At 38.3% G+C, this 15,892-nt stretch overlaps 1 protein-coding gene across 1 annotated transcript in view; it reads right to left on the bottom strand.

Moving 5' to 3' along the window:
- Window positions 1-15,892, bottom strand: part of UNC13C (unc-13 homolog C) — a 469,738-nt gene that overhangs the window by 47,749 nt on the left and 406,097 nt on the right. Inside the window, 1 exon segment of the mRNA XM_028506783.2 lies at window positions 3,491-3,638. Coding sequence (XP_028362584.1) covers window positions 3,491-3,638 — 148 coding nt within the window.

The raw sequence follows: 15,892 nt of genomic DNA, 5'->3' as shown, positions 1-15,892 counted from the left end.
GACACACTGACAAGGGACTGAGGAGGTAAGAAAAAGTAAGGAAGCCAAAAACGAATATGGCATCAAGCCAGCCTCCAAGGGAGAATAGAGCTCCAAATAGCGGGGGAACTCGGGAGTCTATGCAAAACACATATCAGAGTTGTCCCAACTAAGTTAGAAGCTGAATTTTAGCTTCTGGTTTTTTAATCTGCCAATTTCTGTCTTTCACTGGTGAGGGCTGCTCCCTGGGGTACTAACATTGTGGCACTCCAGTGTATCCTGAATGGGGCAGAGTGTGTCCCTGGGGCCCCACAGACAGAAAGTGGCAGGGTCGGCAGTCTGCAGCACTAGCTTTTACCTCAAATTACTTCAAATGTTGTATTTGAAAATTATCATAACACCAGTATGATCTTCCTAATAAAATTAGTGAAATATGTCTTTAGATTAACAAGCACTAAATATAATAAATATTAGAATAAATATTCACTCATGGGTACTTGATACTGTGCTGAGTGCTTGAAAATTATTTGCATAACTGCAACAATATTTACACTGGATTTGGACTCTTCATGCTACCAGGATATCAGGTGTAAAAAGGGGATAACTGACCCTGCTGTTAACTGGACATTCTCATCTGCAGGGTGAATACCAAAGGAATGCAGAGACTGGAACCCAAGTTCATCTATTTCAACATGTCCAGTGTCAAATGTCTATGAAAGAGTATAGAAACCCATATAAAGAAGACCCTCAAGAATTCAACTCTTTTTACATTTCTAAGTCAACAATCCTAGAAACTGAGGTCCCTTTGAAGTCAAAGGGAATATGATCTGAACAGGGGCATTTGGAAATCATAAGTATAAACCATGACTTTAGGGTCAGTTATAGAAATAAAGATTGTATCCTCTACTATATTTTATTTTCAGTTATACCATAAATAATTCTAATATTTGGCAAATATTTATCTTATCTCCCCTATTCCTTACTCTTTTATAAAGGATGTGGTATTGTTGACCAACTTTATTATTCAATCTATGGTAATAAGTATTGAAATAGGACTGTGATAGAAGAGAGAGTATGAATATAAACTCAGAAATCCTGCATCCATTAATGTATAAGACTGGCTTGCCTCCATTTTTGATTGAACAATGGTTATGTTTATTAGGCAGTAGTATTCTACCCTCCAACCTCCCCCAGTTTGGAAATATAAACATGTTTGAGCAGTGGAGAACTGAAGAGAGGTGGCAGGTGACAGTGGAGAATCCCACATCATCACTAAAGATGTGGAAAGAATGTTGGAATTTTCTATGGCTCAAGTGGACTCCACAGGAGGAAACTGGGCCTCAGCCTTCCTGCTGGAACCCAATTCCAGAAGGCAGGCCACTAGGGGCAGATATTCAAGGAGCAAGGAGCTACCCTATGTGCTGTATGAGACCGTCACTGAGGGGTCCCTGAAGGGAGCTGAAATAAGTTCTCGTCACCAAGGAGCTGAACAAATAAAATACAATGGTTCCAAACATGACCCCTCAGAAAACCAACATTTGGATGCAAACACACAGAGAACATTGAGACATTTCCTTCCTCCCCTCCAGTTTCTGCCCCCAAAACTGCTATAGCAGAAGGAGCTCCAGAAGAGGGGAGAGGTAGGAAGCAAAGGGCACATCAGGTTCTTTATACTCCAGGTCGTTTGGGTCTGATCATGCCTTGCTGGGGACAGTTGTGGGGTTGATGAGGTAGGTAGGGATAAGTTTCCACAGAGCAGGGCTGAAGGTCTCTATTGGACAAAATGCAAAGCTGTTTCATGTCTACGTTTTGCCAATTTTAATTATGCAAAAAAAAAGCATACTCAACAGAGCCAGAAAAGGAGAGTAAAAAAGAAAAAGGAAGACCAAGTCTGAAATAAAGTTATGTTAAATCAAGTGGTTACTGGGATTGGAGATACTTTCATCTACCACCATATGTTTTTAATGTTGCCATACAATATGGCAACATTATTATATATACTATATATTATACTACACTATATACTATATAGTATAGTATACTATTATATATACTAATATACTATATACTATAGTATCTTAATATATACTATAAAAATTAAATGCATGTGCCAAATTCCATATGCCAAAATTGATATACATATGTAGTTTTATGGTGTGAATCTATGCTAAAACATGGGCTGTATGCATGTATGTGTACATATAAATGTATACCTATAAAAGCAAAACAAAAATTTTATATACTTATATTACCTGGGAATAAAGCTACAACACTATATGATGTGTTAGAATTGAACTGATATTTATGAAGTTCAGGAAATTTTGAAAGATCAAGGATTTAGGGAGTAATGTTCTGAGTATTTCTGTATTTCTTGATAACCCTTCATGGGTTCAACTTATTTCTCCTTTCTGGAACCATCCCGAGATGTAAGCTGGGTTTGCATATTATATTTTAAAAACCATTTGTAGCATTTAATTGGGCTGGGGTGGCAGGAAAAGGCAGAAAACTGTACTTGAACAACAATTTAAACAAACAAACAAATAATAAATAAAGTGATATAGAACAATTTAAAAAAGGAAGCTCAAAGTGTTAAAGGTAAGCCAAGCACCTACATCGCACTTACCTTGGTATCATATTTGATGTAGTTAGAAAAGTTAAATATCCATGAAGAAACACAAATACCTAGGTCTCAAGCATTTTCATCACAGGAAAAACAGGAAAAATAATCCCTATTCTTTCTTTTCTGAGGCTCTCTCATGAATGAAGACCATATCTTCCTATTTATATGTATAATTTCTGTGCTTTGATTTATTATGTTTTAGAGTTTGAGCCTGCACTTGGCTTTTTTTGACTCCTACTGACATTTTCAATAATCTCTCAGAAATGGCAGATCATAAATACATATAATTACCAAATTATAACAAATCACAAAGCTACCTGAAAGAAAGGTTATTTAACAATGATATCCTGGAAGCTTCTGAGGGGGGAACATTGCCATGTGAAACAGACCTGAGTTTCAAATAAAATACCTTTTGGCTCACTTTAAAGTAAAAGTTAAAATTTTTTCTCATATAAAATTAGAATAAAATGAGATTTCCCTTTAAAAAATCCCAAAGCAGGAGATCTTACATTTAAAATCAGGATTTGGGGAATTATTACCACTTTTTTGTAAGTTACCAAGACCACCAAACAATACATCTTTTGTACTAAGTTGAAAAGAATATCATAGTCATAGATATTCAAAACTAGGTCTTGCTAAATTTTATGAATTTACAATCACCAATAAGAGTCACCCATTCTATACAGGGTTAATGCTAAACTTCCCCTAGTGTTATTGACATTATAAAATTAAAGTTTATGAATGCTAAAAGTAGGTAATTTTCTGTTAACCTTATTGCTTATTTCTTATTGCTTTAATGTATAATAGTAAAAATAATAAATACAATTTACAATAATTATGTTGAATTTTAGTTAGGTGTTCAGTTTATTATCACACCCATGTGTTACTTACTCTGTGAGGTCTGAGTGTCTATGAACTTCTTTATCAAGGCATCAGTCGTTTGGGTATAAAGACTGAGAGCATATCTCAGAGATTGAAGATCTGGGCTTTTCTCCAAGAAATTCTTTTTGAGGCCATTTCCTCCCGCATGAAAGTATTGCTAAAAGGAAAATAAATAATGTAAGCAGAGGCATTTGGAAGTAATACTGGGGATGGGTTTTATTGCTGTAATAGTAAAGCTCAAATGGAATAATACAGTATGGTCAATGTAAGGTTGGTACAAAGAAAGTGCTACCACACTCCCATTGCTAAGTCATCACCATCCAGTTCAGGTTCCCTCAATATCTCTGAAATTGTGCTCTGCACCATGGACCTGAGATCCTTGGGGCTTAAGACTTTTCCTCTAATTTAAAATTTTAGTTAAGAATATGAGATTATGAAGATGCAGTGGTAGGCATCCTTTGGAATGACACATTTAGATAATAGTCAACTTGGTTATTGACTTCTGTTTCTAGAGGATAAGAAAAGTAGTGTTCATGGCTAGCAAAATTTCACAAAGAAGGGAATTTATGTTTCCAGACACAAGTTGGTGATTTGAGGCCAGGTCCCTGCTGGTCCAACTTCCCCATCCTGTGATCACACAATGGTGTAGACAGGGGACAACCTAAAATCAGAGAGTGGTCCTTAGAAAGTCAGCATCCCCTGAACCTCATGTCTGATACATGTGATAAATCATATAGGTTTTATTTTTTGCTAATGTCAATCAACAAACTCAAAACATTATAATAGTTATAGGTAAGATAATAGAGAAGATGTGAACTCTTTGAGAATAAATATCATCATTGAAGAATGCTAGTATTTTACATGCTGCAAGAATTATGCATGACATCCTTTCAGAAAGTAGAATATGTAGAGATATGTGATAGAACAAAAAATGTTTTCTCCCCCAATCATTTATAGATGATACTATATACTCTTGGTAACATTCTGTTAATGTTCTCCCACTCTCTCTCTGCACCAACAATGCTAAACACTCATTGTGACATGGCTCTCTATGACCCGTGAGCCCACAAAATAACATATTTTGAAAAAGCTCAACAAATAATTTTGATACATGCTCTTAAGTGGCTTTGCGTCATTGCTCTATCCCACTCCTTTAAAAATTATGAGCTAAAATAATTCAGTGAACTGAGAAATCATAATTACCTCAATTTTCTCCCTTGTTCAAGGGGAGATGTAGAAAGATATCCTGCACATTTGTAGGCATCTCAGTGCACTTTTAAATAGTGTAATGTAGGGAAGATTCAGGGCAGTGGGGATCTAATCAGGAGAAAGATTGCTCCAATTACAGACACCCTCTCCAAGGGGAAGAAACTGGCCACTTAAAATTCCAATAGAAAAATGGAAAAAGCCTTTTCTTACTTTTTTTAAAAAAAGGACAAAGATATAGTATTTGAAATTGTTTTACACTTTGATCTTCTTGTAAAAATGTTAAAATATTTTCACAGGTAGAAAATGTTTATTGAGAACTATGAGTCCAGAATTGTTTCAGGTATGTTGGTAAATGAAAAAAATATGATCATCCCTTTCTTCATGAAACAAGATATAATATTTAAGGTGGAAAATATTAAATAGGTGTACTGAAAGGGAAAGATTTAGCTTGGTCTTGCCATTTCTCCTAGAGGTGTGGTGGGTGCTCTCTGGAGGTCTGTTTACATAAGAGCCAAGGAGCCATGAGATGCAAAAGCCCCCTCTAACAGGAAAGAGAGTGGGGTAAGTTGAACCAAACATAGGCAGGATCTCTGAAAGAAACACATTTTCTCTCTCAGTGTTTCTCAAACAAGCTCCAATCTTATGACACCTAAGCATAAGTGCTAGAAGATTATAATAAAAAGAAGTACAAGAGGAATAAGCAGCAGCTATAATGGTATTTTGCCATGTTTTGGGACTAATGAGAATTGTCTGGGATGACTGTGGCTTGGAAATGGGCAAAAAAGATTAGTGGGTTATCTTTGCTTTTCATTGTCTTTAAGATATTTTAAACTCTGTAACTTGTAGGAAATAGGTAATAATGTAAATGGCACTCATCCATATAAATGCAAATTAATTATTTCTGGTAGGATAGCACTGATTATTGTTCTGTGGGTAGATCTGTTTTGCCCATATTTGGAAATTTACTTCAAATTTATTTACTGCCTATCCTTATGTGTGGCTCTTGAAATTCTCCTTCGAGCCAGTTGTAAGAGCTTAGTAATTCCCTCATAAACAGATGAGGTAAATAATATTTTGGCTTGTTTAATAATGGCATGAATGTCACAATTATACTATGCCCTCTTTTAAAAAGTGTTCCTTAACAGTGTACATACAGCAGCATGGGTGACAGCATTCATAAGGGTGGCCAAAATTTTGCTGTCTGATTTGTGAGAACAGGGCCACGGGCCCATGGCTCACCCCGCAGCATCAGTGTCTGGGTCTGCCTTCCGGCCTGTTCTCCCTCTGCCCCTTAGGAGATACTTCTTAAAGCTACACCATGAGCCAGACCTTTTGCTGGCTGCCAAAAATATGAAGCTAGAGAGGTCCAGAGGTTGCTGTCAGAGTGATTATAATCTACTAGGAAATGTAACCGAAATGCCAACATGACTTCAATAATATGTTGCAGGTGTAAGTAAAATGATTTGAAATACAGACAATGGGGAGGCAAACCATTCTGCTGGGGAAGGAGTCAGTAGAGGTTTCTAAAGAGGCGACATCTTTGATGTTTATCATTTTATCAGCATCGCCATTATAAATTTCAGCAGTGCCTAGCTAAGTCACTGTAATTGGACTAGAGAAAGAAGACAATCTCCCTGGATAACCAACAACACTTAAGAAGAATTGAGGTACTTAAAATTCTCAGAATATATTTCTTTGGTATAGTTTGAACTCTGTTGATTTTCTACTATTATTCTACTCTCACCACTGAAGTTGTGCTGCCTAGAAGATTTAAGTTGCCTCTAGGCAGTGGTGGACCTAGGAAAGTTTAGAGATGGCATTGTAGGTTTTTTTTTTTAATTGTTGTTCAAGTCCAGTTGTCTGCATTTTCCTCCCACCACTTCCCCACCCCCCCACCCCAGGCATTTCCACCTCCCTCCCCTGATTCCACCCTGCCTTGGTTTTGTCCAAGGAGGACATATGGAGGGCCTGGAGACATATGAAAGGATGTTCAGCATTAGTAGCTTTCAGAGAGATGCAAATTAAAACCACAATGAGATACCACTTCACACTGGTCTGAATGGCCAAGATGTGGAGAGATGGCATGTAGTCTTAAGGATTCATAATGTTTATTAACATATGAAAGGCTCTGTGACCCACTGTGGTAAAGAAATCTGTTTAATCTTTCATTAACACACAGTAGTCCCCCTTACCTGCAGGGGGTATGTTCCAAGACCCCCTGTGAATGCCTGAAGCCAGGATAGCACCAAACCCTGTAGAAACTATTTTTCCCTGTACACACATGCCTATGAGATAATTTACCTTATAAATTAGGTACATAGAGGATTAATGGCAATAACTAGTAATAAAAGAGAGCACTTAATGATAATATAGTGTAACAAAAGTTATGTGAATGTGGCATTATTAAATAAAATAGGGTTACTTGAACATAAGCACTGTGATACCATGACAGTTGATCTGATACCCAAGTTGGCTGCTAAGTGGCTAAACGGGCAGGGGGTGTACACAGAGTGGAGACACTAGATGAGAGGATGATTTATATCCGAGGAAAGATGAAGTGAGACGGCTAAGATATCACTATGCTACTAAAAGCAGTGTCCAAGTTAAAATGCATGCATTGTTTATTCCTAAGAATTCCCCTGTAATGTTTTTGTACTGTGGTTGACTGCTGTTAACTGAAACCATAGGAAGTGAAACCTCATTCTTAAAATTATTTGGTTACAGGACACATATCATGTAAGACATTTATTAAAGCTTGGGGGCACAAATATTCCATGGGATATGATTTAGGAAATCCTCAGAACATGACTGGATTTCATGTAATGGCGATAGTTTTGAGGGTCTAGAGAATTCCTGAAAGAAGGAAGTTAGAGTTAGGCTACGAAGACACAAACTATGTATTTCTTCTTGAACTTCTTATAATAATCTTATAGGATGACATGTTTTTACTAGGAGGGCATTATTTTGTAGGCTCTGTACATGGGGGACTAATCATGAGAAGAAAACATAAGATATGAGTGTTCCTGAGGAACATCTAAGGGTCTCCCAAGAGTTTTCAGTTGACACTGAACTGACTTCTGCCAAAGGCTCTAGCAGGATAGTGAGTGAATGGAAGATTTGTAAGGGCAGAATTTGTGATGATGCTTTTGTCTTTTGGGTGCATCATATAATAGGAGATGTTGCAAGACACACTGGGCACAGAAGGTAGCAATGTTAAAAGAGAAAGCAAGATGCTGTGAATAAAAATCTTTGTCCAGTGAACGTGGACAAATAAAACATGGTATTGGCTCATTACTCAAAGAGCAAAGGAAATGACTTCTGTGGTTATGCAAATGAAACCTTGATAGAATGCTGCTTATGGGAAGCCTTTCACATGGTGTTCAGAACCTTGGCCATGGCTCCTAAGAGCAGGGGTCTGTTTATCTCACCAGCACAGATAGTCAGGACAAAGGAAGATGCAGTCACTGCATGCACATCACTCAGAGATTTCAATTTAGTTCTGACTCTTTGCAAGAGCCCTGGCTTAAGGGATATAAATGTGAGGCTGATGTGTGGGAGTGAATGTCTTAGCTATGAAAATCCACTATCCACAGCTCAGTGAGGCTGAGCTGCTCTCCATTCATTATAGTAAGTATTTTGGAGGGGAATTATGTCCTAGAGGGAAGTTTTTGAATGTGGGATTTTAAGCCTTCTCGAAGTTTCCCTTTTATGTATGTGGAAAAGTGGATTCTTCTTCATTGGTTCTAAATAAAAACAAACAACAACAAAACCCCTATGACTCAGTTTCTTATTGTTCCTCTGCAACCTGCAGCATAATCCCTGAACTGTTTTGATTTGTTTGGATGTTTTACTTAGACAGGTGCAAATTTGCAGAAAATAGTTGGCAAAATAACACATTGGGACAGGCCATTTTCTTCTCATTCAAGAAAGGGATTTTCAATCAGAGTGAGACAGGATAGTAAGAAGCTAGGAAAATTCCTTGGCAAGTGGCATAGGGAAACTGAGACAGAAAGCTGAAGACAATGGCAGAGCAATTTGCAGCCAGGGGCAGATGGTCACCTCCCTAGGGATAGCATCTAGGCCTTAGTTGTATCTCAGCTCCAGGCCCAGAAAAGCAGCAAAACCAGGTGGGCAATACCAGAACCAACTGCAATGACTAAATACCCCTGCCCTACTGCTGACCAATCAGTGGAGACCATAACCCCGAAAAAGCACAACCTGGACAACTTGTGAATATTCTGCTGAAACCCTCCCCTGAGGGGGAATCCCCCCCTTAAGGGGAAACCTCCCCTAAAATTCCCTCTGGCAAGAGAAAGATAAAAGCCTCCAGACAATGGACCTAGTGCGGGCTCTCACTCTGGCACCATTCCCCTCTTCTTTGCCTAACTTCTTTCTTCATAGGCACAAGTCTCCTAAACTCTCAGGCAATGGGCAGCTGGCAACTTGTCCCAGACTAGTCCCCTGAACCTGTCTCCAAGCCCCCCTTTTCTCTGACTTCCCAGTGAGGTAAGGCGGCCCAGCCTAGGTTCTCCTGCTGCTTCTTCCATGCTAAGCCCTTCCTTGTTTCACTGTGTCCAGCTTTAATAAATGGATCTTCATAATCACCTGGAGTCATGTTGTGAAATCTTTCCTCATGAAGCCAAGAACGCACACACTACAGCTGGCTCTAGGCAGATCTGCTCAGGGCCAGGCCCCTATCTGGTAACAAGAGGGTCATAGAGAAGTTGGCTGTTCAGTGCTATGAGGGACAAGGATGTCAGCTGGATGACATTCTTCCTACCCTTGGCTCTTGCCTGGCTGAGATTTTCACCACAGACTTGGAGAGGCAAAGACAGAAAGTTTGTTTTACAAATGTGTGCAATGGAGCTATAGCTTGAAGTTATTACATTGGATGACGGAATCTGGCTTCAAAGGTCTTGGCAGTCTGGAGTGGTGGCTCAGCCTATATACTGGATCAGGTAACAAAGACAAAAGGGGTCTTTATTTATGATAAAATGTTTTCTGCAGACAACAGAATAGGGGTGAGTTAGTGTAAATCAGCAATATTTAAAAGCCATAACACTTTATTTGCTTTCAAGTTCAACATGATTTAGTAAGTGATGGGGCAGTTATCAAAGCTAATATAATCTTGTCATGTATTAATATAGGTAATCAGGTTGAGAGCAACAACATTCTCTGCTGGTTAGAACAAACCTGGAATATTAGAGTCATTCCTAATTCATTTCTAGGCTTCATGGTTTATGAGAAATAGGAAAAAGTGAAGAGCATCCGAAGCTGGACAAGCAGGGCTGTGTAAGGTCTGGGGACTTGTTGTCTAGTAAACGGCTGCAACAACTTCAGGCAGCATTGACAGTTACTTCTGTCTGAAGGGGCATCATAAGCAAAACAAAATATAAGTTGTCATAATGGCTTCAAAGGACAGAAAGAGGACCAATGCATAGCTACGAGTATCAGGGAAGCAGATTTTTGGTTCAATTTAAAAACCTTTGCAGTAATAAGTGCATCTTAAAAACTGGGGCTGTTGCTTATGAGTTAGCGAGGTCCCGTTACTGGCCATTAGGTGGTGGGCAGTGGCCACAGGCCAACAATGCTGCAGGTGGCGTCTCTCTGTATGAGCAGGAGTAGGGAGATGTTGGTTATGGACCTGATTCCGAGATTTTAGAATCCTCTTCACCTTTTTGATTCTCTGCCTTTTACTTTAAAATGTACTAGAAAATCCAATTTTTAAAATCTTTCCTATGTGCAATATGATTTTTGCATAGATTACTTAACCTCACAGAATATCAGTTCATTTATTTGTAGAATGGAAACAGAAATATCCTCTGTGCCTGACTATAGTGTGGTAAAGATGAAATTTATTACTCCATCTGTAGCAGCTTTGTGAACTGTAAAGATCATTTTACTTGTAAGAAAATATACTTAACTGGTAGACTAACTCCCCAAACTCTAGCCCTATTTTCTATCCTGAGCACCAGTCCCTGCCTCCAGCAGTTACCAGGTACTTGTTTTCACATTCCTGCCTCCATATCTTACTCCAAAGTAGCAACAGGAAGATGACCCTCCTGCCTAATTTGCTATTTTTCTCAGTGGAACCATGGTTTCCCAGCCACTCAGTTGAAAATCTCTGAGTCACCCTGGGCTCCGCCCTTACTCTTGCCCCAGTTTTAGTTGCCAGGTTCCAGTGACTCTCCCTCTCTTGGGCCTCGTTCATCTTTCCCTTTCTACTCCTACAGCTACCTCCATGGTGATAGCCCTCATCATCTTATTCATTAAATAACTGTAACTGATCTTTGTGACTATAATCTTGAATCATTGAATCCCTTTTGCAGATTGCTGTAAAATTTCCATTGCTGAAGTGGTACTTCTGGCATGCCATATATTTTCAAAATCATCAATGGCTCCTCATTTATAGAATCCACTGAGGGTACAAAAGGACCTCTGTACTTTTAACTTAAACTTAATTTTATACTTTTTTACTATGCAAATCTCCTGTTAGTCCAGTCTGGTGGGTGGAACAGTCTAGTCACTGACTCCTAACCCTCTGGTCTTGTGTGTTTCTCTGGTGAAATCCTTTCTCCCTGACTATGTTCAAGTCATGAGTCTTCTCTCAAAGAAAACTTGTCTTTCCTATCCAGACTGTTAGTTCCCTTCCATCCCATTAAGACCTCTGCTTCAGCTTTTCCTGATCCCTTCAATTCATAGTGGTTGCCTACTCCTCTAAACCCTCACCACTTTTATCTGTGCCCCTCAACTAGCGTCTGGATCACCCTGTTTCATCTCTTACACTGTCATCTTATAAGTTAACATGTATTACTATCTAATTTTTAATGTGCCTTTTCCATATATCTAGAGTAAAAACTCCTTGAGAGAAGGAGCCGCACTGCTTCCCAGAGGGGCGTCTCAGTAAATACTGAAGAATGTTAGGGGGTTGGTGTCCTGTATAGTGAGAAGTTGCTGTGCAAAGGCAAGGCCTTCAGGACTTGAACTATTGCATGGGGCAAAGAATCACATTCACTAGGTAGCTTCACTGGGAGAGAATGAAGGGTTTATTACGAAAGGAGGTGAGCAACCTGGCTGCATTAGAGTATGTGGGATCTTGTGTTGAACAGCAGGGAGGGTTTCCTCCAAATTAAACCAGTTCTCAGGCAATATGGTAGTTACATTTACAGAGCTTCTTAAATGATAGGGACTATTTTACTTATTTTATATAAGATAACTTATTTTACATAAGATAACTTATTTAATCTCTGACAATAATCCCATCAAGCCTATTTTCATTCCCACAGGAAAGGAAAGGAAATTGCACACTGGAGTTTCTCTCTCTTAACCACCCACTATCCTGCTACTCTAATTGCCAGTGGTGTAATTCCCCACATGGTTTCAAATATTTTATTTACATTTAGATTTTTATTCATCTTCTGATATTTGTCAAAGCTTCCATCCTTTATAGTCATAAATTGGCTTCCATAATGTAAGAGTGCCTGGTGAACGGCACTATTATTACATCTGAAAGGGGAGGTGTCGAAAGAACTATGAAGAAAATATAATTTTCTTTAACTTGAAAAATATCTAGAGATTTTTTTTCTGTTTTCCTTTTGTATTCGTCATGAAACTGCAAAAAATAAAGCACTTCAGACCTGATTAAAGTTTGTGAGGGGAAAAAAAAGTAATACTACTAAATAAAAAGAAATCAAGATAAAGATTGCCTGCATGCTTAGCAAGATATTCCTTTTATAATCCCATTTAAAAGCTTTCTAAATTCTTCAACTCTTCATAGTTGTCATATATTTGAAGATCTTGCATAATCTATTTTTACTGACTGATGGGAACATGCTAATGTCTCTTCCTGAATTTGCAGGAAGAATTTACTTTTTGGTTACATATACTATTTTGGTAGTGATTCTCCACCATCATTTTTTTCCTTTCAATATTTGAATCATAATTTTGGTAAATTCATGCAGAAAATGTACTTTGAAAACTTAGATATAATAATAACCTGCCTCTAGCAACTGAGATATACTTTAAGAAAATTATTTGGTAGATATTTAAAAAATTATTTTCTACTACACCTGAAGTCCTCTTTTCCATTATCATATCAGATTAAGCAACTCCCTGCCTCTTGTCAACAAACTGAAGTTCAGATTCTTGATCTTGACGTTTAAGCCTCAGCATTTTGGCTCCAATCCAATGTTCCTCTTTTATTCTCTGTAACACATACCAGTCATGATGTGATCCTTACACTAGACTACGTGAAGATGTCAGGCTGACCCACACCTTCTGGTACTTCATTCCTGCTTTTCTCTAGGCCTGCAACAGCCATCCCCCTTGCTTTTCTCCAATGTATTCTTTAAATTCCCAATTTTCTTCTCTAGGAAGCTGTTCCCTGGGAACCCACAGAGAAATTTCCACCCTTGCTGTAGTCCCCACAGCTTTGCCCACATCTCTTTTATTTGATCAATTATAGATGTTTTTGTTCATAAGTTAAGAGCAAAGTCTCTCTCATCTCCAGCCACCTCTTCATTCCTTACCATATTTTCTGTATACAGTAAACCGTCACATAATTTTTGAATTATAATATCCAAACTAGATAAGGTACTGTGTTCTTCCCATGAAAAGCTGATTTTAAATAATGCAAAACCGATACTTATAATGATAAGAAAAGAGGATGCTGAGAAGCAGCCACTAAAAGTGCCTTGTGAATAATGAATAACAGGATGAAGTTAGACCTTAGTCAGGAGGAGAACCTCAGGCATAACATCACATTGTATATCCTGCTCTTTGGAATCCTGAGTACCAGAAATGGTGTTATCTAGAATTAAATTAAAAAGTAATAAGTACATTCCAAATTCATTCTTGTATACCAAGAAATGCAGATTGCTAGAGGGCCCTGAGCCATATGCTTATTACTTTTAACCCCCTGTGTTCCCACGAAGTTAAACACGCCCACAGCACACAGTGCAGGGCATCGTGTTCAGGTCTCAAGGACTGGTGTTCCAGGGGAACTGGAAGGGTGGGGCAAACAAAACCAGCCAGCATTTTTTCTGGGTATTTAACACTTCATCACAAAATAATGAGCACTGTTCAAGATTTAAGAATATTCTTAAGTCTGGGATTCACGTTCAGGTCAAGAGTACTTACTTGCTTTTGGAAAAATGTCTCCTGTTCTTTGAAAGAACCCTCATTGCAGGGAATCCAGCAGTCCTGAGTCTTCCTGGCATGTGGTCTGAGACTTAAAAGAACGACTAGGACCCTTCAAACTAGGGTTTCCCAATTGGCCTCTCTGTTAGTTTTCACAGAATGATTAACTTGTCAGCTATCTGACTCACTGCTGTTGTCTTTTCTACATTTATTTTCAAGTACTATTGACTTGGCTATGTTGGCAGGTGAATGGAATACCTTGAAGCAACCATGACAACTGCAGCATATCACTGTAACTGCTGTTCCTTGTACCATATTCTAACCTCATGGCTTATAATTAAAACTACATGCGACTGGGATAAGAAAATATCCAGTAAAATTTTTATTATTAAGAGAGTCAATATTTTTTATCAATACTTGCATAGAGGTTAAAGGATTTTAAATTACTTTTAAATAATTAGAAAATAATCTAAAAAATTGAAATATAGAATTTTAATTTAAAAAGAATTAATCACTCTGAAGAGATAGTGTCTATTTTGTCAGGCCACATTTCATCTACATTTGTTTTTAACATTTAGCGAAGTAATGTGACATAGAAGCAAGGGCATTGACTATAGAGTTTGGAGTTTTTTCTCAGTTCTGCCGAGTACTAGCAGGTCTGTGGCCTTAGACAAAGAATTTAACCCCCCTTAGCCTCTGTTTCCTTGTCTAAAAATATGAATAATCATTCTCAACCTATGTAACACCCAGGATATTGATAAGGACCAGGTGAAACAATGTATATGCCTGGACGGTATTTAAAAAAATTAAAACAGTATTTCAGCCTATATTCTACAAACTCCTTAGCACTCTCCTTCTCCTTTTCTTACTCTCGTCTTATTTGCTTAAATTGTGCTAAACAGAAATTAAGTCTCATCTCTTTTGCAGCCTTTGGGTGTTAGTCTGGTTAGCATCTGCTGCTTCTAAGAACATCTTCCTCATGAGGTCTCTGCTTGTCTTCTAGTGTTCCCTTGCTGGGCTCCAGGCAGACATCCAATATTTCAATTATTTTAAGTAGTATTCTTCTTTCTCTGAATTCCTTTGTAGTCAACATGAGAATTAGTGCTTGGTAAGACAGCCAGTAGGGGCAAATATCAGCCTCAGACAAGATAAAGGGAGTCCTAGCTTTGGTAATTGAGGACAGGCCCATTGAAAGCAAATACCAGGAGAATGCCTTGGCAGAAGGGCAGGCCACAGGAACAAGAGAGTCTAATAGCAGGCTGAGCATGGAGACCCCTGAGAAAGAGTTGGCATCACAGAAGTTAGGAGATAGGGAGACTAGAGACCCAACCTCAGGCTCTGAGGCTCGTGAGTACTGGGGTCAGGCTCCAGTACTAGAATAGTAAGATAATGACACAGAACCATTTATTGAAGTTTGGACATCAGATAAATTCTAAAGAGCAAGGTGAGTGATTGGTGCCTGAGGCTAAGTTAAAAGATCATCACAGAGGACCCAGACAGGAAGATGGGTTAGTTGAGCTGTCAAGATGTAGATCTGTTTGGAGGTCAGGACTGTCCCAGAGTTTGGGCAGAGCTCAGCCTACAGGTGTTGGCCGTGTGTCTTGACCAGGAAGAATTAGAGAAATATTGTGGCTGCGGACAGGAGCCAGGTCTGTCACTACTTTGAATGTCATTCCTTATTTTCAGAGAACACATTTTTCTTTCTCTCTTATGGTCATACATTCACCTAATAAAATCCATGAAGAGCTGAATTTAGATTTTAAAAATTTTACTTTTTTTCCTCTTCATGCTGCACTTTAGAGTTCTTATTTTTTCTACTAGCATTTCCCTATATTTCAGTCATTTCTTAGTCACATTTTTGAAAGTCATTTTTAAAAATAGCTGGTTTTTCATTTTCTCCCTATATTTATTTTTCACATTTTTTCATTTTTCCCCTGAAAATTATTTTGCGAAATTTCCATACTTCCAGACAATACTCTTTCAAAAAGTTTTATTCAGATAGTAGTCTTGCTGTATATTTTAGCAATTCTATTTCTGTAATCTCACAGCCTAAATTCACACTTC

Source organism: Phyllostomus discolor, chromosome 1 (assembly GCF_004126475.2).
Source record: "Phyllostomus discolor isolate MPI-MPIP mPhyDis1 chromosome 1, mPhyDis1.pri.v3, whole genome shotgun sequence".
Lineage (NCBI taxonomy): Eukaryota > Metazoa > Chordata > Mammalia > Chiroptera > Phyllostomidae > Phyllostomus > Phyllostomus discolor.
The sequence above is the reverse complement of the archived record's forward strand: the minus strand, read 5'-3'. Positions and strand labels throughout refer to the sequence as shown.